The sequence below is a fragment of the Emys orbicularis genome, chromosome 4 (genome assembly GCF_028017835.1).
Source record: "Emys orbicularis isolate rEmyOrb1 chromosome 4, rEmyOrb1.hap1, whole genome shotgun sequence".
Classification (NCBI taxonomy): domain Eukaryota; kingdom Metazoa; phylum Chordata; order Testudines; family Emydidae; genus Emys; species Emys orbicularis.
The window spans coordinates 35059739-35086106 of record NC_088686.1 but is presented as its reverse complement, the minus strand read 5'-3'; the positions used below and the strand labels follow the sequence as shown (position 1 = coordinate 35086106).

Sequence of the window (26368 nt, the reverse complement as noted above, 5' to 3'; positions counted from 1 at the left end):
TAGCCGTAGCCGTAGCCTCTCTTTGTCAGTTGTACAGAGCATAGGGTTGCCGAACACCCTTGCCCACCCTTGTCCCGCCCCTTCTCCGAGGCCCCGCCCCCACTCACTCCATCCCCGTCCCTCAGTCGCTCGCTTTCTGCCACCCTCACTCACGTTCTCATTTTCACTGGGCTGGGGCAGGGGGTTGGGGTGCAGGAGGGGGTGAGGGCTCTGGCTGGGGGTGCAGGCTCTGGGGTGGGGCCGGGGATGAGGGATTTGGGGTGCAGGAGCGGGTTTTGGGCTGGGGGTGGGGCTGAGGGGTTCAGAGTGTGGGAGGGGGCTCCGGGCTGGGGAGGGGGTTGAGGTGTGGGAGGGGGTACAGGCTCTGGGCTGGGGTGCAGGCTCCGGGGTAGGGCCAGAAATGAGGGGTTCAGATTGCGGGAGGGGACTCCAGGCTGGGGCAGGGGGTTGACGTTTGGGAGGCAGTATGGGTTCTGGGTTCAGGGTGCAGGCTCCGGGGTGGGGCCAGAAATGAGGGGTTCGAGGTGTGGGAGGGGGCTCTGGGCTGGGGCAGGGGGGATGGGTGGGGGCTGAGGGCTCCAGCCGGGGGTGCAGGCTCTGCGATGGGACCACGTATGAGGGGTTTGGGGTGCAGGAAGGGGGTCTGGGCTGGGGCTAAGGGGTTTGGAGTGTGGAAGGGGGTGTGGAGTGCAGGCTCCGGAAGGGACTTTGGGTGTGGGAAGGGGCTCAGGTCTGGGCCAGGTTGATGGGGGGCATGGCTGAGGGCTCCGGCTGGGGGTGCAGGCTCTGGGATGGGGCCAGATGTGAGGGGTTTGGGGTGTAAGAGGGGGCTCTGGGCTGGGACCGAGGGGTTCAGAGTGTAGGAGGGAGCTCGGGGCTGGGGCAGGGGGTTGAGGTGTGGGAGGGTGTGCGGGCTCCGGGAGGGAGTTTGAGCATGGGAGGGGGCTCAGGGCTGGGGCAGGGGATTGGGGCACAGGAGGGGGTTTGGGGTGCAGGCTCCAGGCAGCACTTACCTCAGGCTGCTCCTGGAAGCGGCCGCCATGTCCCTCTACCTAGGCGCAGGGACAGCCAGGGGGCTCTACGCGCTGCCCCTGTCTGCAGGCACCACCCCCGCAGCTCCCATTAGCCACAGTTCCCATTGGCAGTGTATGGAGCCGCCCTGGCCGCCACTGCACCTAGGAGCCGGCGGGACATGGCAGCTGCTTCCAGGAGCCACGCGGAGCCAGCCATTGTGGCCAGCTGGAGTTTTAGTGGCCCCGCCAGGGTCCCTTTTTGACCAGACATTCCGGTCGAAAACTGGACGCCTGGCAACCCTAACAGAGCATTGGGGGCAATGGAGCAGCATAAATGCAGAGCCCCTCCCCCGGCTCACCGTTGGGTCTCATCTCACCCCACCCCTGAATTGGCCTTCTGCACCAGGCTTGCATAGACTGGAGCTGAGACCAGTTCTGCAAGCACCCAGGAGTGGCACCCCTGCACAACCACTCAGACAGAACACCATCCTGTGAGTGTCGCCACCATGCAGGATTTAGGTGATGGGAGGAACTGCATGGTAGACTATTCTCACAGGGTTAAGCAATACTCCATGAGAATAAGGGTTAGAGATTTGGATTCAGTGCCCTCAGTGGTGTTAATATAGAAAATGAAATATTTATAGAATGGATAATAGCACTTTTGCAGACAAAGTAAGATTTTCCTATTTGCATTAGACAATTACATTCCACACTATTTCAGTAACAAGTTAGGCAGATGTCACCAAAATAAAACAGTGCGAGGTTTTTGATGATTAACCAGTTACAGGTTATCTTTACCAAGAAAGGTAATTCAAGTGTGGTGTTTCTGTGTTACTACGTGTTTGTATTTTACAAAATATACACAAATGTAACTATCATAGATATCTATGCAGAGGTTTGGAAATATGTGCTGCTAGATCTGTTCTAATTTACACATATGCAGCAAATTGAAGATTCTTTTATTTCCCTATGCCACAAAATTCCTAATTTGGGGAGATATTCCATTAGTTACATGTTCACACAATTGCTATTACTAGAAAGTGAATTTTCTGATTTCCAACATGCTACTTAAGCCATCGAAACAATGGAAATAAGTAAAGACTTCGCTATCTATATTCGTAAGTTGAATTTTGTTAGCAAGAGCTTCATCAGATATATTAAATATATTTCCAAGAAAGAGAGAAATAAATTGCTGAAATAAAGTATATTAGTCTAGTAAGTGTTATTCACTAGTATGGGACGGAATTGCATTAACCAGCAGCAAAAGCTTTTGCCAACTTTACCTAAGGAAGAATACATTATTTTCACTGTATTGACTTCAGCACAGAATGCTTGATATCTTTAGAATTTATTCTGTGTTTAAAGCATGCACAGAGATACAGTACATTTCCAGCTAATATATAAAACTGATCATTAGTTGGTTTCTTTCTGCATGGCTGTATTTCATAGGAGACAATTTGAGTAATAACTTTTTGAGAGTGCCGGGTAATAATAGTTTGAAATTTTATGCAAGACTTTTGCGTATGGATGAATGCACAGATCTGTATTGGAAAAAGGGAGGGAGGGATATGTCAAATTAAAGCTGTGAGATCCCATCTTTTAGTCACCATTATATTTTCCTCTCTCACTGTTATTTTCTGAATCTCTCTCTTGTTCTTAGATTCCTACCTGAAAATCCTGAGCAACAGTTACTAACACTCTGTCTCTATTATACTTTATTGTATGGTGTAAAGGAGTCCCCTGAGGTTTGTCTCCCAGATGGTGGGAGAACCTGACCACACTCAGTTACTTGCACTGGTTGGCTCTAGCACTGGCCCTAGTTCCTAACTTCTTACAAGGGGCCCCTAACCCTTGTGGGTCTCCTTAAGTCTCTCCCTGGGAGTTCACTGCACACCCCTTAGGGTTGGGATGAAGCTCTTCTGGATGGAAGTTCTCCCTGTCGCTCCTGGGATCACACCAGCAGTCTCCTGCTTGGCAGTCCTGCTCCTTCCCTTCCCACCCTTGCTGACTGCAGTTTCCTCCCTTTTAAAGGCCTCCTGCCTATCATATGTGATTAACAAGTCCACAGGGATGTGGCTAGCCCTGCCTCCCGTGCCTCTCTGGCACCTTCCTCCTCTGTGTGGGGTCTATACACCCCATCAAATACAGGATCTGAGTTTATTTATTTTTTTAAAAAGTGTTTTAAGTGCGTGCTTTGACATAGCAATGTCAGAGCATTGTAGTTCCTTGTCTGTATTTTAACCTCTCCCCCAAAGAAGAGCTCTCTCAAGTAGTATGTGTCACTTAGCACTACTAATTACTTGTAGGTACCTGTTTATCAATGTTTGACTCGCATGTACAGTGACTGCAGAATGATTGTCAACAAGAACATCTCAGTCTTGCCAGCATTTGTGTGTGATTCAACCAACTGCATGTTTGAGTGAGATATGAATAGGCAATCATAATATATTTTATAAGTGGTTTTGGCAGACTTGCCTGTTTAGGTAACATTGGATAATACTTAATGTCACCTATTTTGAGCCCTTTTCTGGAGATCTTTTCATCTCCATGTAGACAGAAAGCAGATGTTCCAAAAGATAAAACCTGGCACTAGGAGAGTCCCATGAATTCCCTCTCTGCATGATTCAGAACAAAAAATACAGCCATTAACTGCTTTTCATCTGAGCCATGGACCTGATGATAGACATTAGATCATAATATGGAAAATCTTGCTTAAAGATTTACAAAATATTTTTCATCAGCATGTGAATCGAAGCACCATTGCATCAGTAAGAAGTGAATATATTTCTGCAGGAGGGGCTTCTGCTATAAAGTGAGCAGTGGTAGTAATTGGGCTTTCATATATCTGTACCAAAACCGAAGCAATATTTAAATATTGTTTCTTTTACCAGACAGTGTATTGATTTTACTATGTTTATTGATGTACCTAGGGAGTTTTATTCCTGTTGATCTATTGGATCACTCCTAATGCATCCTTAGGGTCACATAACTTCTCAAATTGTATTTCTTTAGCCATAAGAATAGATGAGTAACTAGCAACCATAAGACAACTTCTACACATGCCTATTAAAAGATATGATAGGACACAGAATTATCACCAGGCAATATAATCGTACTGCTGTTGGTGCTATCCCCATTTCCTGGGGAAACTGCTGATCTTAAATTTTCTGTTTTTAGAACCACTGCAAAATCTTGAATATTGAGTCAAAAGATGCTTATGGGGCATGATGGTAATCAATTTAAATATCAAAATGTAAGAAATACTGGTGCAAACAATGTGGAACACCACCAGGTGCTAAAAAGATGCATAGCAAGAGTGGAATATTACTGTACTTGATAAGCACCTTGCAATACCTCAAATGATCTATTCAGCATGTCCTGTTATACACTGAGTAACCAGGTTAGTGAATGCATACGGTGTTTGTTGCACCAGAATGGCCCACCGCTGCGTTGATTTTGTGTAACTTGAACTAAAATTAACTACGCATAAGACTTTAAATTCATTAATAGAGTAAGTTCTTTAGTTGTAATTGCTTCAGTTATAACAGTAATACTATATTCTGTTTTGTTTCTCAAAAGCTACTACACTAATATGTTTCAGAACTGTTACTTCTATAGTTACTTCATGCAGATTTCATATCTTATTTTTTACTAGAGTGAGTGCTCTTAAAAAGGAAGCATTTAGCTCACAATGATAAAAATGCCTCATCACAGTATTACATACTAAGACCCCATTTACCAAGAGCTGGCACACACAGGTGTCTGAAATACTACAAGCATTTCCCTACACTTCTGCCTGATTTTTCATGTGGCAGAGATGTCCTTTGGAGCCTGCTGTAGTCAGCACAACTTAGCGCACCCTTTTTGCTGCTCTTAGTTACACTGGGGTCTGTTTTGTCCTAATGTCTTGTCTCTAAATATTTATTGTTATATTGCTATTAACATTCTCAAGATATGTTATACTCAAATTAGTACTTTCTGAATTAAATAAACAAATTCCTAAGGAAACCAAAAATACCATTTAAAGTCTTAAAATCCTGGCCAAGGATGAGGGGAAGCATAAAGATGGAGCAGAGCCACCTTTACTTCTCCTCATACTCAGCACAGCTCAGGATTGAGCCTAATACTATGATAAGTTAAATGTTTCCTTTTAAAAGTTTCTCATTGTATTTATAAATATTATACAAATGCATTTCTTAACATTTCCCCTTCTCCAGTCGCCATAGCAACACATTAATGATTGCTGGCACATATAAGTGAAAGGTACTCAGACACCATGGTGATCAGCACAATATAAGTACCTAGGTAGAAAGAGGCACTTAACTTAAAATTGTATGTATACATGCAAAAAAACTTTGTTAAATGAATGAAAGTTAGGTTGAAAAGTCAAGCACTTAAATGTTAGGATTTGAAAGATTTGTGGTTGTCCACACAATCTTAATTCTTTCCCCTTGTCCATCCATTCTGTGCAATGCATGAGGCACATTTATTCCTTTTTAAGTGTAGCTACTTTAAATATTTTAATTAGCTTTCCTGCAACAGAAAAGGGTATATGGACACAGGAGCTAGGGAGGGCACAGAGGTTTATTAATTTTAATGAAATTTAATATTTCTAAAAGTAACATTGTGTTTCTTCACCTAGATGGTGAAGGTTTCCCCCTGTTCAATAAAACGTAGTGTTAGATTGAATATTTCAGCATCTCCATTTAAAAGTCAGCCAAAGCTATCAGGAGTGCCGACTTCTTTCAGTTTCACCTGCAGATGACATTCTTATATAGTGCCCTTCTCCAAAAGGCTCCCAAAGTACTGTACGATCCATCTACGCAGAGCACCACTGAAATGCAACCACCCACAGGGTAGATAGCAGCAACCAGGAAGATAGCACAGTAGCGTAGTGCACAACACAGGGAGCAAGGGTGGGAAGGTTTTACCCCAGTAGAAATCCTTGCCCTTGTAACAAGTGCCATGGCATCTTTGATGCCAAGGCAGAACAGACCTTGGTTTATAAGCCCTCATCTAAAAAACCCACAGGCATCAAGCTGGAGCTCATCTTATAAAGCACGCATAGCTGGGCTGATCCTACCATGAGTCAAAGCTGTGATTCAGGCAAGGCTGGGTAATTCTTATCTGATGCTCAGACAACCCTGCTAGTGGGTGCTTCTGACTGACCAGTTCTGAGATGAGGAAATTTTCAAGATATCAGCCATGACAAAAGCCAAACCTGGATGCCAGCATCATTTCTGAGGTTCTTTCTTCTGGAGAATAAATCCCTTCAACCACTTAAGTTATTAGAGGATGAAAAAATATTGAAGTCAGTGAAATTACATTGGTGGGTAAAAGCTATGTAAAATGAGGAGAGAATCAGGTCCAACACATTTCCCATTTTCAATTATTGTTGCAGGGTTTTTTCCCAGAGAGAGATGGCACAAAACTGGCTGGTAGCTCTTAATGTGTAGTATGTGCTTTGCTGAGTTTCAGAAAATCTAGTTGTAAAATGACAGCTATGACCATATGGAAATCTGTTTGTGCATATCAAATACATATTAGGAAATGGTATTAAGTTTTTATCTATATTTTTAATTTCAGATACACTGTGCATGCATTCATAGCTATAATTGCCTAATCAGATGTCTTGTCTCTAAATATTTATTGTTATATTGCTATTAACATTCTCAAGATATGTTATACTCAAATTAGTACTTTCTGAATTAAATAAATGAACTCCTATAGAAACCAAAAATACCATTTAAAGTATTAAAATAAAAACCCATACTTACATTGTGAACACTTAAATACAAACGGAAAATTCCTTCATGGCTTCATGGTGTCAACCACATTTTTTATGCTAGAAGTCCAAATTCATACATTTTCACATATACATTTAGTTGTATCTCTAGTTAACAAATTTAATCTATGTCTACTTGTTGAAGATAGGAATATATCACACTATACAATCTGAATATTGCATAATAGATTACAGTCAAAAATATTACTCTATATATGAATACCAACACTACAGGGTATTTTGTAAAATGAGAAAAATCATGAATGTTAATATATCTGCTTGTAAACAAATTAGATCCCTAAGGCTCTAGTCAGACCACCCCTGAATGACAGAAACAGGTTTGTGTGAACTTGTTCCCTCATTTTATTCATTCATTAAGTAAATATTAGAGTGTAATTAGATGGACTGATAGTATGTACAAGGGGTGATGGAAACACAGATTATGTAAAATACTAATATTTACCAACGAGATCTTATTTTCTGCTCTATTCAAGCAAGCTACTCTGCAGATATGTCAAGCACAAGTCAGACCTGCCATGGTAGGTGCTGGAACTAGGGATGCTGCCCCACCTTCTGACTTGAAGTGATTTCCATCATATACAAGGTTTACAGTTTGATTCAATGGCTCTCAGCACCCCCACTATACAAATTGTTCCAGCACCCCTGCCTGCCATAGGCATCTGTAAGTAGCTATTACAACTCAGGTTGTCTCAAGCTAAAAGAACTAGCAGTTCAAAATGATACAAAATTGCAGCTTCTGCATTTTGATAGTATAGCTTTCAAAGTGCCTAAATAATCTCATTAAAGGAAACCCTCTAAAGTCCACAAGGCTCTTGTTGCTGTCTCGACTATTGCAAATATTTTTTAGTCAGACTGAATGAATATTAAACTGTGAACTGCTCTCTGCAGCAAACATGAGAATACATCTTATAATTCCATCCTTTATTTAGCTTGTAAAAATATTAAATTTTGTGATGAATTACCTACAAAGTTATAAATCATGAAGCTTGTTTTCTGACCATTAGAAGACGTGCTGTCATATTCTAGACCCTCACCTACAGCAAAAATTAATTTCCTGAGCCAAATTCATCCTTGGTGCACTTCTGCTGGCTTCATTCAGGGATGAATTTACACCTTTGTATAAAAGCAGATCTTTTCAATGAACTAGCCCGATTTTAGGAGGCATCTGTGACATCAAAGTGGGTTTTTGGTTAAGCAATAACACTTTCTTTTTGAAAATAAAAATAATTTAGAGGCAAATCCATTTCTCCCCGGCTTGTTGTGTGCATCTCTTGCCCACCACTTAGCAAGCTGAGGCCTTGATCTGCAATTTGTTCTGATGGACGGACCCTTGCTTCCAGGGCTTCAGTGTAGGTTCAGGGGTCCACTGGTGCAGAGCTCGCAGCAGGGTCAGGGACTTGCTCTGTAACTAATGCACTTTTCACAAAATTGTGACTACTGACATTCAGCTAATTCAGTACCTCATGATTATTAGTAGTAGTAGTATTCACATATTTTCTGGAAGCCTTTTTTTTATTTCTGTGAAAACTGCCTGTCTCAGGCTACGTCTTCACTGCAGCTAGGGGTGTGATTTGCAGCTTATGTAGATGAACCTGCATTAGGTGTAATCTAGCTTGCTCACTAAAAATAGCAGTGAGGATGCACATGCCTGCATGACCTCACCTAGGTGCATTCTTTTTGTGCAGTCCATGCTGAAGCCCGCACCACCCCAAGTCAGTGCTATTGTGAGCTAGCTAGATTAAAGCTAGTATGGGTATGTATCGCAGAAGTAGCCTTAGTAAGGTTGTGTTTGTAAGAACATAGGAGTTGTAAATTACTCATTCATATACAGTCGGATCATAGAAAATAGAAGTGAAAGAGAAGTCAGCTCAGGATTGTCCCTTACAGTATATTTTCCAGTACCATACTCAGTCTAGTTTTACATGTCCCAAACAATGGGGTTTCCACTATTTATTTTAAATTGTTTAGTTTTGTTTGATGGATAGAGTAAAATCTCCCATGCAGTCTCACACTGAATATTTGTAGTATTGTGTAAAATTAGCCATATTTTCATGGTTATATACAGGGCCGGCTCCAGGCACCAGGCAACCAAGCTGGTGCTTGGGGCGGCACCTGGAGGGGGGCGGCGCGGCGCTCGGGCCGCCGGGGAGAGCGGGGCCACAGCCGGGCTCGCCGCCCTCCCCCCGGCGCTCTGGCCGCCCTCCCCCCGGCTGCCGGGGGGAGAGCGGCGAGCCCCTGCCGGGGCTCGCTGCCCTCTCGCTGCCCTGCCCCCGGCGCTCTGGCTGCCGGGGGGAGAGCCGAGCCCCCGCCGGGGCTCGCCACCCTGCCCCCGCCGCGGCTCGCCGCCCTGCCCCCGCCGCCCGGCCGCCGGGGGGAGAACGGAGCCCCCACCGGGGCTCGCCACCCTCACCCCGGGGCTCCGGCTGCCCTCCCCCCGGCGGGAGAGCGCCGCCCCCCCCCCGGCTCCGCCCCCCCCCCCTGTGGGGGGGGGGGCGGCCGGAGGCTTTTTTGCCTGGGGCGGCAAAAAAGCCAGAGCCGGCCCTGGTTATATAAATCTCTAATGTTAAGTAGATTCATGACATCGTAATATAAATGAATATATATACACATACATATATAAATCTATAAATTAGATTGCTTATACAAAAAGAACTGTTAAACATCAGAATCAGTTTGTTGTACACATAGGAGTAAAGTGCATGCAAACAGCAGCGCCTAATTTTGCACTAGCTGACACCCCCTTCACTCAGCTCAGTGTGTCTAAGGACTGGGTCCAGTGTATTTTCATGAGATGGAATCAGCACAATAATTGACCCATTACCCTTAGCAACAAAAAGTCATTACTCTATTTTATTGTAGATGTGATTAAGTTGTCATATGTACTAAGTGCTTCTAAAGTTTGATTTACGCTGAAACTCCTTAAGCTATTTTAAAAAATAAGAGCACCAAATATACATTGTACAACAAAAACGAAGTTGTTGTTTATGTAAATGCTAAAGGGTTTGCAATTTGCTTTCCAAAACATTCATATAGGTGGATTTTGAAACATTCCAGTCTTATCTGTTTTCCATAGCACCAAACTATAGCTGCAATTATTTTATATCCAAATAATCATGTAGTAAACCTTATTATACTGCTTGCTAACACAGGCATTTGTTTGGCATTGTTATTGCAAGTTACCAGTTCAGCACTTAATTGTGCTGTAGAAGTAAAATTAAGTGTGAAATACCACAAAGAAGGGTGCATTGCATCCTTACTAACTGTAAATATATGAGCTGTTTGCTCCAGTTATTAGCATGTAAACATATCTCAAATGGTTGTTCTCACTAGAAAAGTAACATTTGTATTAAATTTGGAGAAAAGTGTAATGAAGGCAAAGGGAAATATCATGTTATATGTGAGCAATGTGTACTGTGATTTATTTTTGATGGTCTTCCTAGAGAGAGGTTTTCTTTGTTTGTTTTAAAGCTATTACAAGAACTGTTTAAAATACCACAAAAGGCACGTTTGTTTTTTAGTTTAAAACACCATGGAGTTCTGAGAGTGAAAAAATGGGCTATTGGTGACACAGGGATTAATAACACCGTTATTAGGAGGTAATGTAACATCATTTATACAGCAAAAAGGCACATTTCCTGGATCTTAAAAAAAAACAAAAACCCATTGCTTAGGTGCACACAAGAGAGCAGAAAATGTACTATCAGGAACTTTTAGAAATAGTTAGGCCTTTGGGAGCTGCGGAGCTTGGGGAGGAGGCAGTGCGCAGAGCTGCCTGGCCACACCTCCGCCTAGGAGCTGATGGAGGGATGTGTTGCTGCTTCTGGGGAGCCGCGCAGAGCCAGGTAGGGATCCTGCCAGCCCCGCCCCCTCAGAACTAGCAGGAGTCCTGGGCTGCTCCCCCAAGAGCACCCACGGTGTCCCCTGGACCGCCACCCCACCCCTGCCCAAGCACCCGCGGCATCCCTGGGATGCCCCCCCAAGATTTAGTCAGGGATATATAGTACAAATCATGGACAGGTCATGGGCCGTGAATTTTTGTTTATTGCCTGTGACCTGTCCATGACTTTTACTAATAATGCCCATGACTAAAATGTGGCCTTAATCATGTGGCATTTGTGAGTAGGACATTGCTTAGAATCAAGGCTTTGTCAAGTGATAATCTGTAATCATTTGTATGAAAGCCTGCTGATGGACTGAATTGCATATTATTTTTTAATTAATCTGTATAAAGAGCCAGATGTTTAAGATAATTTTAAACTCATACACATTCCTGAATGTATTTTATTCATGAATTCAACTGCCTTGGCTCCCTTCTTTTATCACTTCTAAAGTACATGCTGCCTAATCTTTAGTCATATACCAGTGTCTTCTGATCTACCTATTCCTAATTAATATGTTGGGTATATATCATATGAAAGGTTTCTACTTCCACCTGTCTGAAGCTAAACTTCAAGTTCACAAGAAATCTGGTAACTAATTAGCCTAATAAATTAAATTCTGCCCTTCAGAAACCCCTTTTCTATATTTACATTCATTTACATTTTACAACATTTGATGATATGAATGCTAGCCAGGCAGGCCCATTGAGTGTAACGAACAATGAATCCCTCATTTTAAGAAGCCTCTTTATTCAGTTTAAAGTGAACTAAACTGGCAGGTTTTGTAAATTGCTCTTTTAGATTGAATGCTGCACTATATTGTTTATACAGTATGATAATTAGATGTGCTAGAGCAGGGGTCGGCAACGTTCGGCACGCGGCTCGTCAGGGTAAGCACCCTGGCGGGCCGGGCCAGTTTTATTTACCTGCTGACGTGGCAGGTTCGGCCGATCGCGGCCCCCACTGGCCGCGGTTCGCCGTCCCGGGCCAATGGGGGTGGCGAGAAGCGGCGCGGGCGAGCGATGTGCTGGCCGCGGCTTCTCGCCGCCCCCATTGGCCCGGGACGGCGAACCGCGGCCAGTGGGGGCCGCGATCGGCCAAACCTGCCGCGTCAGCAGGTAAATAAAACTGGCCTGGCGTGCTTGCCCGGCCCGCCAGGGTGCTTACCCTGGTGAGCCGTGTGCCGAATGTTGCCGACCCCTGTGCTAGAGTAACACCGTATCCTTGTGGCTTTTCGCGTGGGCCTACATGCAAATGAGATGTTTCTCTCTCAAGGCTATCCTAGTGAGCAGTTTTAAATACATATAGTATGTGCTGTGCCCCCCTCCCTCACATAGTTTATACTTTTTGTACAGATTGTACAGATGAAAAATATATATTTAAGTTTTTGGCAAGTGGTGGTTGTCTGTAAGCTTCTGAGTCAGTTTCCTAGCTGCAGCTTGACCTTGGAGTTAATAAAGTGTTAGAAATAACTCTTGCCAGTTAGCAGAGTCACTAGAAGTTTTACTATCCTTCAAGTCCAACTGTGACACTACACATTTCCAGGGATGTGTTAAAGGCTTGTGCAATAACTGTCTTGTTAGGATGCTTCCTGAACATTTGGACCCACATCACAATGGGCTTGACTAGTGCTGATACATTACACAGCCATTCACACTTAACTTTCTAACGTGCCTTTCCTCATTTAGTGCCTCTGAATCCTTTCCACATTGTCAGATGTCGCTTAGGGCTGAGGAAGGCCAATGGAGAGCAGGACAGGACCACGACTGGTTCTTCCAGAGCCTACAGCAGCGTCTATCAAAAAATGGCTCCTCTCACCCAGGCAGCCACCTAAGGCAGCCCAGGAGAGAGGATAAAATGGAGAAGCTGAGAACCAACAACCAATTCTGTGCCCCAGCCCAAGTTAGAGCAGCTCCCAAATGGCTCTAAGTTGCACCACCTGGTAATGGTCACCTTGGGGATAATACACCATCTGAGGATAGCAGGAATGCAACATGCTCCCACCAGCAAGGAACAGTGGGGAGGGAAGTATAGAAGCAGGCTATGCCAGCAACACACCTGCTAGAGGATACCCCCGGTGTGGGAATACCATGCAGGAGAATTGTGGGTGGTTTCTACTCATCTTTCTCTGTCTGTGCAGCACAGAGGGAGCTGAATAGGTCAGAGAACCTGCGCCAAAGCATTGATTGTGGTCTTTTGACCTTTTTGAAATATGGTTGGCCCTCAGGCTGAAAAGGTTGGACATCTCTAGTCCAGTCTCTAGTCCAGAGGTGGGCAAACTACAGCCCGTGGGACCATCCTGCCCGGCCCCTGAGCTCCTGGCCGGGGAGGCTAGCCCCCGGCCCCTCCCCTACTATCTCCTCTCCCCCGCAGCCTCAACTCGCCGTGCCACCAGCGTGCTCTGGCCCACCGCTCCTGACGGGCAGTGCGGCGGTGTGGCTGGCTCCAACCGGGCGGCGGGGCTGCAAGCTCCTGCTGCTCTGAGCAGCATGGTAAGGGGGGGGGAAGGTTGGAAAAGGTCAGGGAGTCCCGGGGGGGGGGGCAGTCGGGACAGGGAGCAGGGGGCGGTTGGATGGGGCGGAGGTTCGGGGGGGGCAGTCAGGGAACGGGGGGCGTTGGATAGGGGGTGGAGTCCCCGGGGGGTGGTTGGGGTGGGGGTCCCAGGAGGGGGTGGTCAGGGGACAAGGAGCAGGGGGGGTTGGATGGGTTGGGGGTTCTGAGGGGGGCAATCAGGGGGTGGGAAGTGGGAGGGGGCAGATAGGGGGCGGGGACCAGGCTGTTTGGGGAGGCACAGCCTTCCCTACCCAGCCCTCCATACAGTTTTGCAAGGCCGATGTGGCCCTCAGGCCAAAAAGTTTGCCCACCCCTGCTCTAGTCTATACAAAGGCTATATGTAATATGGCACCTCAGCGTTTGTAGGGATGTTCTGATTGTAAGACATCGCATTTAATTTTCAGTATCCAACCTACAACCTTTGCACTTTAAAATCCTTCATTGTTTGGAGGTGACTAAAAATACCACCATTGGTGTTTCTTGCTAATGCATTTGACTTTATTGAAATGCAAAATCTTTATAGAAAACATCTCCAACTTGGTTAAAACCACAGCCTGAGCTGCAGAGACAGATGTTCTTTCTTACTGGCAGCCCTGCAAACTTCAACCTGGGATCTGAGAGTTACACTAGGGGTTTTCTTTCTTACACATCATCCTCGGCAATGAAGGTGTTCTGCAAATCAATCCAGGCCTTCAGTTACACCTGTACAACCTCATTGTCTTCAGTGGCTTTTTGCACTGGTGTAAATGATTGAAATTTTGTACACAATTCTGTTGGTTATGCACAAGAAAGAGTAGAATCCAACTCACTATTCCCTACCGGTCTGTGTTGGTTCTGCAGTGCTAATAGTAGTAAAGATTACTATGCTTTTGTCTCTAAAGCCCACAGGGAGCCTATCTATTGAATAAGGATGTGCAGTTTTTACCTTGACACTTTTCAGCGTAAAAGTGTACAGACATTTTACTGTATTAATAATAAGTGTAATTTGTTAAATTTTGTTCAGTTTCATAATTTATAATTATTTCATATTTAATGATTTCCTTTATTTTGGGTCAAACCAATTGTTCACACTGATTTTCTGAGATAAATAGTTGCTCTTTGACACTCTTTATGTGCCTCATACTTTAGATGTGCTCCATGTAATCTCTTGAAAAGAAACCGGTTAAGCAATCGTTTCACAGAACATTATCATTTGTGTTTTTCTAGAGTTCATTTGAAGCAGAAGCCAATGACCAGCTATCTTCTCACACACAAAATGCACAGAAGTATTTGTCTAGATCATTATTGTCTTCAGACAGGCAAGGCCTGGATCTTCCCAACCCTGCAAAATGTGTTAGAAAAGATACTCGGAAAACATCTAATGCCTCGATCTCTAATTCAAGTGTCAGTGTTTCAAGTCCACAAAGAAAATACTCTGGAGTTTCATACAGTTCTTCTGCTGAAAGTGTTATGAACATCAGTCCTTCTCACAAGCATCAGGATACTGAATCCAAAGTGTACAGCGGGGATCTCCTAGATAGGCACTCTGACCACTTTACTGACAGCCATCAACCGTTCACTCCACGCACCTTAAAATCAGATGCTAAATCCTTCCTGTCACAGTATAGGTATTACACACCTGCTAAAAGAAAAAAGAAGGACTCCCCCAAGCAGCAGGTGGAAGCAGAAACACAAACTGACTTGAGCAGGTACAGAGACTAAAATTTTAAAATAGTGTTATTTAAGTGTTAATTATGTCAGGATCTTCATAAAGCTACATACTGCATTGAAGTCTTCTCCCATCTATACAGGTGCAAATCCAGTGTAATTTAATTGAAATCACTACAATTCTTCCAGACTTATCACTCATATAAATTAGAATAGAATTTGGTCTCTTGTGTTAAAAACCCTCCAAAGACCTGCTCCAATCTGTATCATAGACTGTGGACATGATTCTCTACTCCCTTTTACTTTGTGTCACTGTTTACACCTATGCATTCTGGATTTCAAATGCTACCAGATCCAAATGGCAGTATTCTACATGCACTTTGCACTGGTGTCAATGCCAACACAAGGTACAAGAAAGTGGAGACTCGTTCCTCATGTATCTGTTCTCCTCCCTGCTCTCTCTGTTTTTTACACTGGCTTTCTTTCTGTCTTTTCTCACAGTTTTACACATGAACCTTCCCTTCTGCAGCTCCTGCAGTCTATATAGAGAGTACTCTGGTGTCTCCCTAATTGACTCTCCATCCCTTTTTGAAATCTCACTCACAATGCCCTTTTCCCCTTGAATACATCTCTTAATGCCTCTTTTTTTCTTTTTAAGATATGTGATTCTATTTTTAGTTAAAACATTTTAAGATACAGTTTGTGTGAACATTTTATACAAGATAAAATTGCCTTCTCTTGCACTGTGCTGCTGCTTGGAGCAGTGGACATGTTAATGCAGAAGAAGGCAATTTTATTTTGTATAAAATGTTCTCATAGGCAGAATTTTTGTTGTCAGATTTTTCCTTCTGAAGTAAGTTTCTTATAGTCTTAGGGACCTTAGTTGCCTCAGTGCCTGTATCCCTAATGCTCCGCTCTCCTGTATGAGCTGTCTATCCTGCCTAGGGTTTTTACCATGTCCATCAGCATAGTCTCTGAGCACCTTTAAATGAGAGCACTACTGTGCATGTGCATGTTTTGAGGAAACAGTGGATAGAGGATAATCACTGTGGGGCCAATATGCAAGATGCTGAATGGCCTCCACTCCCACTGATGTCAATGGGAGCTCAGGGGGCTCAGCACCCCATAGCATCAGGACTGAAATCCATACTATTGGATTTCAAGTGGCAAGTGCAGCACCCCTGAAAGCACTTGAATCTAAAGCAGGAGACTTGTTTTCCAACATCTTGGGAATATTGAGGTAGGAAGAGCTCAACTTCTGTCAGCTTCCTTGGTCATTCAAGTAGGGTTCCAGATCTGAAACCAGGGCTTGCCTGGTGGATGTAATGAAATGATTGAACAAAAAATTTGCAAGAAACTGAGCTTCTCCTTCCTCCCTTACCTCTGTTAACTTCATCACTTCCTTTTGATATAGATTGTGACTAAAGTAATATGGTCTAATGGCAAATATACTTCACCACAGATAAAATGCCAAAACACCTTTAAAAAGCAACAGAGGGTCCTGTGGCACCTTTAAGACTAACAGAAGTATTGGGAGCATAAGCTTTCGTGGGTAAGAACCTCACTTCTTCAGATGCAAGTAATGGAAATCTCCAGAGGCAGGTATAAATCAGTATGGAGGTATAAATCAGTCCATACTGATTTATACCTGCCTCTGGAGATTTCCATTACTTGCATCTGAAGAAGTGAGGTTCTTACCCACGAAAGCTTATGCTCCCAATACTTCTGTTAGTCTTAAAGGTGCCACAGGACCCTCTGTTGCTTTTTACAGATTCAGACTAACACGGCTACCCCTCTGATACAAAACACCTTTAGACATTAAAATTCGGGTAAGGTAGTCCCTTTTTATAGACAGGTAGATAGACCACTTAGATGAAATTTCCATTGATACCTAGAGGAGAATAGGCATTGTAATGTATATTTAAAATAAATACCTGTGCCCTTTTCCATCTGCAGCAAAAAGGCATATAGAAGAAACATTAAGTTTGGCTGTTTTAAATAGTTCTATTAAGACATTTGTCATCAAATATCTTTGTTCTAATACATGAACCACTGCTGATTGAGTCTGATCATTTAAACAAAGATCAAGATTCCCAATATAATTTGATTTATGCTTCTTACCACAAGTCTTTCATAAACCTTTTTGAGAATGTCAGTTACTTTCTATTTTTAATTCTTTTTTCCTTAGCAGTTGAAATTTATGTGATATATTTAAGTTAATTTTGTGCTCACGAAGGGTGGTATATTGGCCAAACTGGACACTCAAGCCCTCATTTTATTAAAAACACAGGCAGTAGCAATGCAAGCGTCTCCTATACTCTACCCTGTACTTGGAGGTGATTGGTCTTTGCTTATTTTATTCCATATATTTTAGAATTCAGAAGACTGCAGTGGTGGTAATTTACCATCTTTCATATTTGTACTATTGATTTGCTGTGTGTAGGTTATATAATGGCCCTATTGCATTTTATATTAATTTTTTGGCAGTCTCCACTCCCAATCCCAGACAATTATTCTGAATATTTTGCTATGCAGTCAGCAGATCAATTTGGATGATCTGGATATGGCTTTATTACCTTAAATATTGCCATCATTGAAAATTGACTCTTACTTTCATTATGAGAGTAGAAGCTATAGCAAAGATTTTCAAAGATGTCTAAAGGATTTGAATGCCCAGTAACCTTTAACATTGATGGGAATCAAGTGTCTAGATCCTGTAGGTGGCTTTGAAAATCTCTGTCAATGTATATAGAAAACAGCTGTTTCGACTACAAGGCATGTACATTCTGAGAGATCTGTCTAATATTCTTTTTAAACTTTGTAGTTTTCAATCTGAGACCAGAGAACCTGAGAGAAAAGATACTACCATACTGAAGAAGATCATAACACAGGTAATACAAATAATATCTCTATCAGTCACTGAGGTGTTTTGACTACATGTCCACCATGCAGAGAACCCATATTTTATCTTTGCCACTACAGTGTAAAGCTGAATTAAATTTCATATTCTGGATGGGCGACAGATTAATTTGGTGTGTGTCAAGCTACTTGTTTCAAAGGAATGAGCTGGAATGATAAGAAAGAATATGGACAAATTGAAATAGATTCTGAAAAACTAGTTTTTTTAAAACCTATGTGTAGTATGTGACGTTTACAGGTAAGCACACATGTAAATATACACGTATGAAATTGAGATACAGATAAGAATGCAGACACTTGGCCCAGTATCATTAAACATGATGAAGTTGGTGCAGTATTGTAGGTAGGCAGATAGATAGCTCATAGGTACACAACATGATTTATGGAATTTTTGTACATATGGAATACAGTCCTAGAACTTTTGGAGAGGGATTTGAAAACCAGAGCCAGATCTTTAGTGACTTTTATTTTAAATACTATAGCTCAAAAATGGCATTGTTTCTAAGCTGGAATGTAGCAGCCCATTAGACAATAGTGTGGACTTTGGGCTTTTGGGGAATCTTTGGGAGAAAAGAATAAAAAATCAATTATTTTCTTGAAAAAAATGACTTAAGAATCATGCACAGGAGAATTTGTTTGGAGATGGATTCTGTAAGGATTTTTAGCACTTGCGCTTGAATGTATGTTTGAGAGCTGGACAGACACACGAACCTGAATATTAATAAGGAGCCTTTATATGCTGTTAGGTTAGGGAAGTAAAAAGAACTTGTGAGAAACCATTCAGTTCCTGAATATGTAGTAAAGAAGCTTCTGGTACTCCAAAAATAAAAATAATTCCTGCTGTAGTCCAAAATGGACTCTTGAGAGCCATCTCTTAGTATGGACTTTATTGATACCAGTTGTTTGAATCAGATAGATCTGTACCCCATCTTCTTCTTCGAGTGCTTGCTCATGTCGATTCCGTTCTAGATGTGTGCGCGCTCACATGCACATTCATCGGAGATTTTTGCCTTTAGCCTCTCACGCTAGCCCACCAGATGATTTTAAGGAGCACCAATCTCTGCTCCAAAGGGTGGTCACGAACTTAGGCCTAGAGGTGGAGGAGATGGTGGCGCAATCGGACACCTTGTTTAATGTGCTCTCCGCATCAACCCCTGCATGTGTCACGCTTCTGGTGCACGATGGGGTCCTAAAGATTGCTAAATCCCTCTGGCAAACACTTCTCATGAGCAACTCCTCGCTCAGGAAGTCGACAACCACCTGCAGTTGGGGGCAATGGAAGAGGTCCCTCAGGAAATGAGGGGGAAAGTGTTTTACTTCTGCTATTTTTTATTCCTGAAAGCAAAAGGGGGCCTAAGACGCATTCTGGACCTGCAGTGACTCAACAAATATCTCAAAAAGTTGAAGTTCTGCGTGGTCTCCCTGGCCTCCATCATTCCCTCCCTGGATCTGGGAGACTGGTACACCACTCTCGACTTGAAAGATGTTAATTTTCATATTTCCATCTTCCAATGACACAGACGGTTCCTCTGTTTTATGATGGGTCAGATTCACTTCCAATTTATAGTGCTGCCCTTTGGCCCCTCGTCGGCCACGCGTGTATTCTTAAAATGCATGGCCCCAGTAGCCACTTACCTGAGACATCGAGGGGTCCAGATCTATCCTTATCTCGACGATTGGCTCATCAAGGGCAGATTGCAGGATCAAGTGCAGAGGAGTCTCAATCTGGTGCGTTCTACCTGTCACGACCTGGGCCTATTAGTAAATGAAAATAAATTGATCCTCGTACCAGTGTAACAGATAGAGTTCATAGGGGCAGTCCTTGACTCCACGCGGGCCAGAGTATTCCTTCTGGAGGCCCGTTTCTAAGCTATGTCAGACTTGAACTCCCCCATAAGGGTCCACCCGCTCATCACGGCCTGCCTGAGGTTGTTAGGCCACATGGCAGCTTGTACTTACGTGGTCCGTCATGCCTGGCTCCATCTCCTGCACTGCAAGCATGGCTGGTGTCAGTCTACACCCCCAAAGGGCATGATCTAGACCTGGTAGTCAGGGTACCAGACCACATCCGGTTGTCACTGGAATAGTGGTTGGACCCCAAATTGGTGTTGGACGGGGTTCCCTTCGCGGCCCTGTCCCAGTCGCTGACCCTGGTTTACGATGCCTTGGACCTTGGCTGGGAAGTCCACTTGGGCGAGCTCAGCACGCAAGGCCGCTGGCTGCGTGACATAAATGTCAGGGAGCTCAGAGTGGTTCATTTGGCCTGCCAGACTTTCCAGTCCCACTTGAAGGGCAGAGTGGTACAAGTCCTGACAGACAACACCACCGCAAAATTTTATATCAACAAACATGGTGGAGCCAGGTTGACAGCCCTTTGCTAGGAAGCCCTCCGGCTCTGGGACTTCTGTGTGCAGAATGCCATTCATTTCGTGGCCGTGCACCTCCTGGGGACCTGGAATGTATTAGCAGATCGCCTCAGCAGAACCTTCGTGTCTCACCATGAGTGGTCACTCCATCTGGAGGTGGTCAGCATGATCTTCCAAAGGAGGGAAACTGCCCAAGTGGACTTGTTTGCTTCTCAGAACAGGAAATGCCATGTGTTCTGCTTGATTTGAGGGATCGACAGAGGCTTCCTGTCAGATGCCTTTTTACTCCCGTGGTCGGGGGCCCTGATGTACTCCTTCCCACCAGTGCCATTAATCCACAGAATCCTCACGATGATCAAACAGGACAGGGCGAAGGTAATGCTAATAACCCCGGCTTGGCATCGCCAGCACTGGTTCAGCATGCTGCTGGACCTCTCGGTGGTGGCCCCACTGCAGCTGCCTCTCTGGCCGGATCTGCTGTCCCAGAACCATGGCAATCTTCTGTACCTGAACCTGGCAGCACTGCAACTGACTGCTTGGCTGCTGTGTGGTTAAATGCGGAAGAGCGGGAGTGCTCAGGCCGTGTCCAGCAGGTACTGTTGGGCAGTAGGAAGCCCTCTACCAGAGCAACCTACCTGGCCAAATGGAAACAGTTCACATGCTGGGCCTTGGACCAGAATATTAGGCCTGAGCAGGCCTCAATGCAGTCAATCCTGGACTATCTCCTACATCTTAAGCTCCAGGGCTTGACCATTTCATCAATTAAGGTCCACTTGGCTGCTATATCAGCTTTTCACCCAGTTCAGGGCAGCTCGGTCTTCACTCACGACATGATGGTCCGGTTCTTGAAAGGTCTGGGGTGACTCTACCCCCATGTCTGAGACCCAGTCCCTCTTTGGGACCTGAAGCTAGTGCTGGCATAGCTCATGGGGGCCCCATTTTAGCCACTGGCTTCCTGTTCCCTTCTTCTGCTCTCCTGGAAGGTGTCATTCCTAGTGGCAATAACATCTGCTCATAGGGTCTCTGAGATTAGGGCACTAACCTCAGAGCCGCCCTATACAGTGTTTTTCAAGGACAAAGTCCAGCTGCGGCCACACCCAGCTTTCCTGCCCAACGTTGTTTCAGTTTCATGTGAGCCAGGACATATTCTTGCCAGTCTTCTTCCCAAAGCCTCATAGGTATGAGGAGATGCGTAGATTGCACTCTCTGGATGTCAGAAGAGTGCTAGCCTTTTACATTGAAAGGACCAAGCAAGTAAGTCGATGCAGCTGTTCGTTGCAGTGGTGGACCAGATGAAAGGTCATCTGGTGTCCACCCAGAGGATCTCATCGTGGATCACTGCCTGCATTCAGTTTTGCTATGAACAGGTGAAAGTGCCTCCTCCAGCAATTGTAACTGCCCATTCGACTAGGGCGCAAGCCTCATCGGTGGCCTTCCTGCCCCAAGTGCCTATTCAAGATATCTGCAGGGCCACTACCTGGTCATCTATGCACATGTTTATGTCTCTCTATGTGCTTATCCAGCAAGCCCGAGACAATGCTGGCTTTGGCAGAGCAGTGCTGCAAGCCACACAACCGTGAACTCCGATCCCACCTCCAGGGATACTGTTTGTGAGTCACCTACAATGGAATCTACATGAGCAATCATTCAAAAAAGAAAAAACAATTACCTACCTTTTGTAACTGTTGTTCTTCGAGATGAGTTGCTCATGTCCATTCCAAACCCTGCCCCCGCCTGCTCCTCTGTCAGAGTTGCTGGCAAGAAGGAACTGAGAGGGCATAGGGCCGGCGGTGCCTGATATACTGATGCATGAGTGCAGCATTCCAGAGGGTGCCAAGGCCAACCCTACGGATACCACTAAGGCAAAAATCTCTGATAACCGGGCAGGTGGGCGTGAACAAACCTAGAATGGAATGGACATGAGCAACACATCTATAAGAGCAACAGTTACAAAAGGTAGGTAACCGTTTTTTATTAAAGACTTAAATAAGTATTTAGATAAGAAACTATTATAGCTGCTTAACCTCCAAATGTGTATTAGGGATTCAGAATCAATAATCATGTTTCAAATGCCCTGTAAATATGTATTTTACAGAATCTTCATTTCATAAAAAGTATAAAATATGCAATAGCTGCTAGATTCTCATATTGCAAATGCCTAGGAGCTGTTTTATCAGGGTATAATTTGGGAATTTCCTTGTTTCCTTGAATAGTTACACTGTGTGTGTGGGGGGGGGAGGCGCACACATGGTATCTCCGTTTTGAGCTTAATTCTTGATTTGCTTCAACACCTACACATAACAGGATGATTTGAGATAGAAGTCTCAGCCTTTTGTATATTGGTGCCATCAGTCAATTTGTCTTTACACTACACCAGGGGTTCTAAAACTGTGGGTCTGGACCCCAAAGTGGGTCGCGACCCTGTTTAAATGGGGTCACCAGGGCGCAAGGACTTCAGCCCTGAGTGGTGGGGCTCAGGCTTCGGCTTCAGCCCCGGGTGACGGGGCTCAGTTTACAGGCCCCCCCTGCCTGGGGCTGGGTTTCGGCTTTGGCTCCTTCTCCCCCCACCCAGGGCAGCGGGCTGGGACAGGCTCAGGATTCGGTCCCCCATTCTGGGGTCATGTCGTAATTTTTGTTGTCAGAAGGGGGTTGCGGTGCAATGAAGTTTGAGAACCGCTGCACTACACTATTAAATATACTCTTGACAGTCATAGGAGATTTTATAATGATTGTGGTTAGCTGGTGCTTAGTTTTGTCTTTTATACTAACAGATCTCTTTGTTAGGCTCTGCTGCCCTTACTCATGTTGAATAGTATCTTACTCTACAAGTAGTTTCATAGATTTCAGTAGGACTTTGAGGAGTAGGGTACTGCTCAGCATGAGCAAGGGAGGCAGATTCTGTCCCTCAGCTAATATTTTTCAGATAAAATATATAGCTTGTGACAATAATTGCAATAGCACAGAAATGTCTTTTACCGGAGGAGAATTTTCAGTAATTTTTGAATGCACACTATTGATTTGTGGTGATAAGTGGCTTCAGCTCTGAAGATATTTTGTCTTAACATTTTCATTTTCTGCTCATTTTTGTGTTGAAGAGTATGACCTGGAACTGAGATTTTTCAAATAGCTACCGAATTTTGGACCTCATCCTATAGCCTGTACACAGACACGTATTCCTGAAACAAATAATCCTGTCAAGGTTAATAGAACTACTCACATGAGTAGGTACTGGACCTTTAACATCTCAGATTATGAATAAAGCAAATAGTTCTGTTTATGCTTGCGGGATATTTGCTGCTTTATACCTTCCCTGAAAATGACAGAGTGGCTGCATCTGAACTGGGTAGAAATTGGTTCAGACAAAGCTTTAATAATTAGGTAGCTCCCCTCCAGTCCAACTGAGTACTATGTATTCATATGGCAACATCTGTCACATCAGCCTTTTTCTTGCTGATGAAAGAGTGACAGTCAATAATGGAGCATTAATGGCCTTTTCTGAGTGTTGTCGTTTAAAATGCAGGCAGTAGACAACTTTACCATCTCTATGTTTGTGTGAGTGCCTGAAGTGAGGGGGAATGGTCTGGTGGTTAGTGCAATGGAATAGGACTCAGCACGGCTAGACTTTACTCCCACTCTACCACTGACACATTTTGTGTGGTTAGATAAGTCATTTTTGCCTGATTTTCAGAGGAGGTGAGTACCCACATCTCCCTTGGCTTCAGCTGGAGATTTAGGTGTTTAGCCTATGTTCAAATTAGGCCATTAACCTCCAGGTGCCTTAATGTACTGTTAATATTGACCTCAGAAAGGTGTTGTAAGGTTTTATTAATATTTGTAAATACTCTGAGATCCTTGAATAAAAGATGCTGTATGCTTATAATATTATAGCAAAGGATTATTAAGAACATAGTTTTAAAACTAATGTTAATAGATTAGCTGAATCACATGCAGATGATAAAATTATAACAAAATTCTCCCCCTGGTCTTCTAAGCTGGAATTTCCTAATGACTATGTGTGTGGCACAAACCTCCTGTCCCCCCACACTCCTGGCGCCTTATGACTAACCATGTTCTGAGCCTTGTTTTGCTATGTAGTGTTGCACCAATAATAAAGATGTTATCTCTGTGTTTATAGGCTGAAGTCACGTCTGCTCCAGATGAGTCTGAGGGAAGGATGGATGCTTTTCAGTACTCCTTGCCAAGGTGCCTGATTTGCAGAAGGAAATATTTCAAACATTCTTTATTGCTTGCCTTACCACTAGTTATTAGGCTCATTGGCCATTATTACCATTTCTGTCTGCGAGCCCTGTTTTATAGCAAGGAGTTTTTGGAGATTAATGACTTTGTGCATAGATCAGGAAGCAATATTCACATTTTCCTTATGATAAAATTCCAACATGAAGCCAATATAGTGAGATACATGTGAAATAAGTGAAGAAATCTTTATATACTGTAGCATCTCTTAATATGTAGATCACTGTGTTCTTGCATTCAAATTTCCTGTGCTTATTTGAGCAAGAGTTTCCATTAGCCAGGAGTGAGTATGACAGAGTCAACACCGCTAATAACTCCTTAGACACACTAGAACTAAGATCAGAACTTACAAGCTATTTCTTTTGTTAGGTTGGTGGTGATGGTGTTATTGATGCATTGCCATAGTCATGCATGAATAAGTACCTTTCAAGGGAAAAGAGATCCCCAATATCTGATCATCTAAATTACCCATGAAGCAAGGCCATATACTGAATAGGTTCTTACCTCTATGTAGCAGTAACTGGTGATATTAAGTTAGACTGATGGTGGTACCCGGGCTTTCACCTTTTTGTTCATGGCTACCTTTTCTCCTCCCTTTTTACAATCCCATCCCTCCCACCTGTGCTTCAGCTACATTGTGATGCTAACTATGCCCAAGATAGCAGACTGCCTCCTATGAGACTGTAATGCTTTTATGTGTCCTGTTACCACAGCCTACCCCATCCTCTACCCTAAACAGCCACACTGCCAGCTGAGCCCATCGCTAATTATCCCTGATAATCCACCTGTTGTCTGCCATAGAGGCTAAAAATAAATACTAAGTCTCATCTGAAGACAAAGCACAAGTGTGTTTTGTATTCAGTTCATGCTATGTTGCTATAGCAGATATAGTCTCACTGGGTAAAACATCAGGATTAAAACATCTGTGTGATGTTTTCTGTAACGTAAGAGCCAGTGATAGGCAAACTATAAATCGGTGAGTCAATCAAAGCTCTACTTCTGAAATATTTTCCACTGGAAATCTAGGAAATATTGTAAATCTTACAATGCTAAATGGCCTTTCCGGTTCTTGTCTCAGTTTCTACCTGAAAGACAAACAGAAATTGATCTAGTTTTCAAGTTCAGAAAGGGGGCATTAAGATGGAACTGATCTTTTGAGTCACCTCAAATTATCATTATGTATACACCACCTGTATACAGGTGCATTAGGAACCTCATAGAACAGATAGATAAGCTCTGTGCTCCCAAATGTTTGCAGTCTAGAATTTATACACAATAGAAGTTATGAGGACATGCAAACAAGAGGGCACTGGGTAGGGTTAGGTAGAGTCACATAAATAAGATCATGCAGAGAATCCATTCATTTGTGTACACTTCTTGATGAACTTTGAGCCTATAATTTAAAATGATAGGTAGCTCACTTCTTGGTAGAAGTGTATGTGTCTCTAGAAGAGATTTAAAAGAGGCAAGAGTGGTGGATTAGTGGGCAGTCTCTGGGACAGTGTTCCAAGCATATGGGGCTAGGGCTGGGTGCATTTTTTTATTATTATTATTATTTTTTTGGCACATAGTTTTGTTTGACTGAAAATGCATTTATCAGTGAATAAACTATTTGCAGATTGGTTTAGAAATTTAGTTATATTTGTTAGAGATTTTTTTAAAGGGTAGAAAACAGCTGAAAACTTAATGAAACGAAACAATGGAAGAATGTTGTTTTGGGTCGGATTAAATGTTTAGTTTGACCCGAAACAAAAGTTTGTTTGGGTTTTTCTGTATCTATCAAACCAAAAAATCAATTATTTGCTCAGCTCCATATATAGTGGCATGGAAGAAGTCATGGAGATGTTTGTATGACAAGAAATTAAATAATAGCCTCCTTTCTGTGCCAAGATGATATGTGAGTGCAGTGAGATTACTTGCATGAGTAGGAGT

At 43.5% G+C, this 26368-nt stretch overlaps 1 protein-coding gene across 1 annotated transcript in view; it reads left to right on the top strand.

The window, feature by feature from the left end:
• Positions 1–26368, top strand: part of SPATA7 (spermatogenesis associated 7) — a 73627-nt gene that overhangs the window by 36679 nt on the left and 10580 nt on the right. Inside the window, exons 8-10 of the mRNA XM_065402654.1 lie at positions 14457–14938; positions 17722–17788; positions 24318–24385. Of these exons, the coding sequence (XP_065258726.1) occupies positions 14457–14938; positions 17722–17788; positions 24318–24385 (617 nt within the window). The remainder of the gene's footprint in view (positions 1–14456; positions 14939–17721; positions 17789–24317; positions 24386–26368) is intronic.